General features: G+C 34.8%; 1 protein-coding gene across 1 annotated transcript; it reads right to left on the reverse strand.

Moving 5' to 3' along the window:
- Positions 1-229: 229 nt before the first annotated feature.
- LOC145130606 (uncharacterized) lies at positions 230-694 on the reverse strand. The gene has a single exon (XM_079065384.1). It carries the CDS (start codon positions 692-694, stop codon positions 230-232), a length of 465 nt encoding a protein of 154 aa, XP_078921510.1.
- Positions 695-1,618: the final 924 nt, after the last annotated feature.

The raw sequence follows: 1,618 nt of genomic DNA on the forward strand, positions 1-1,618 counted from the left end.
CTATTTTGCCTAATGGCTAGGATAGGAACACCTGTCGCAGAAGGGATCTGACGTTTCTGCATCCCTGATTCAGCTGTCTGCAACAAGTTGTGGAGTTGGTTCAACGTAGTCTCCATGTTGTTCAAATGATAAGTCAAGATGAACTTATCATAACTTGGAGACAAGGAGTTAAGGACAATATCTATGGTAAACTCTTTGTCAAAAAACACGTTAAGCTTTTCCAGTCTCTCTACGAATCTTTGCATTCTCTGCACACATGATTGTAGACAGGTTCTCCCTCTTTTAACTTGCAAGCCATTGACGCCTTGACGACTTCATACCTCTCTTGACGTGCTTTCTTATGAAACTTTTCCTTAATATCTAAGCACATCTCATATGGCCAATAGTCCTCATAGAACTTTTTCAACTCAGGTACTATGGTTGCAACCATTATGCAAGCGACCTTTGCTACGTCATCATAGTGTTTCTTGTAGGTGGCAAGCTCTTCTAGAGTAGCAGTTAACTCATCGATCTCGATAAGGGGTTTCTCGAGGACATATTCTTTTTCTTCATATCGAAGAGTTATTTTGAGATTTCGCATCCAGTCCGTGTAGTTTGGACCAACTAGTTTCTCCTTTGAGAGGATGAAAAGAAGAGTGAAGTTTGAGTTGTCGGTGGAGTTTTGAGAAGAAGAAGCATCACCAGGAGTAGACATTTATAGAGAAAATATAGTTTTTGTTAGTTGATATAAATCCTTAATATTTGAAGTCATAATAAATATTCAAGACTAGGACCCAACTATACAATTCATAATCTAAAAGAGGGATGTCGTAATCTAAAGGTGTGTAAAGGCAATTTACCAATTTCAATCAATATGAAATTCCTAGATCTTTTGAGATTCGATTGAACATGTCTGTGGCATGTTTAATCTCAGATTATGCTCTTCTGTTTGTGACTAGGATACCAAGGATCACAAACAAGATGTAAATAACCATGCAAACTCGCTTAGGCAACCTCGAGATCTTTTATCATCTCTAATTGATGTGCTGGTTAACCACACACGCTCCGTCAACAATGATAATTTTTGGCCATCGTATCTCTTTATAGTCCCTATTACTGTGTTGATTAGACACACATTCTCCACTAGCGACTTTGCATACTTTTCACATTTTTCCTAACATAACTAGAGTGGGATTTATTAAAGAAATTCTAGTAATTTAATAGCATTATACTTTTAATGATGTGATGTCCTATCGAATCCATTCTGCTAACGACCCTCCACCAAACAAGGGAGCGGTGGCTGAGAGTGGATACATATTCAACTACCATTTTATAAGAGGTTTCCTTATACCCCCTTATAGTCCGTCTTCGTGAATGAGACGTACTAGTGATTCGAATGACTTATTCTTATACATATAATAATGATATATATAAGGTGTATTTTAAAACATTTTAAAAATAAAAGGTTTAATCTTTTAATTTTCCAAATTAATCTTTTAACTTAATTAAAGTTAAACCATTTATAGATTTTATAATTTTTTTTTCAATTAAACAGTTACTTAAATAAATAATAATATCCGTAAGGATAATTTTAATTTCTTAAAATTAATCATTCTCAAGTCTAAAGAAATCTCCTAAC

This window comes from Lactuca virosa, chromosome 1 (genome assembly GCF_052849685.1).
Source record: "Lactuca virosa cultivar CGN04683 chromosome 1, Lactuca_virosa_CGN04683_v6, whole genome shotgun sequence".
In the NCBI taxonomy this organism is placed as follows: Eukaryota; Viridiplantae; Streptophyta; class Magnoliopsida; order Asterales; family Asteraceae; genus Lactuca; species Lactuca virosa.

Coding starts and splice junctions, on each gene's coding strand:
- LOC145130606 (XM_079065384.1), bottom strand. CDS start 694: ATGTCTACTCCTGGTGATGCTTCTTCTTCTCAAAACTCCACCGACAAC.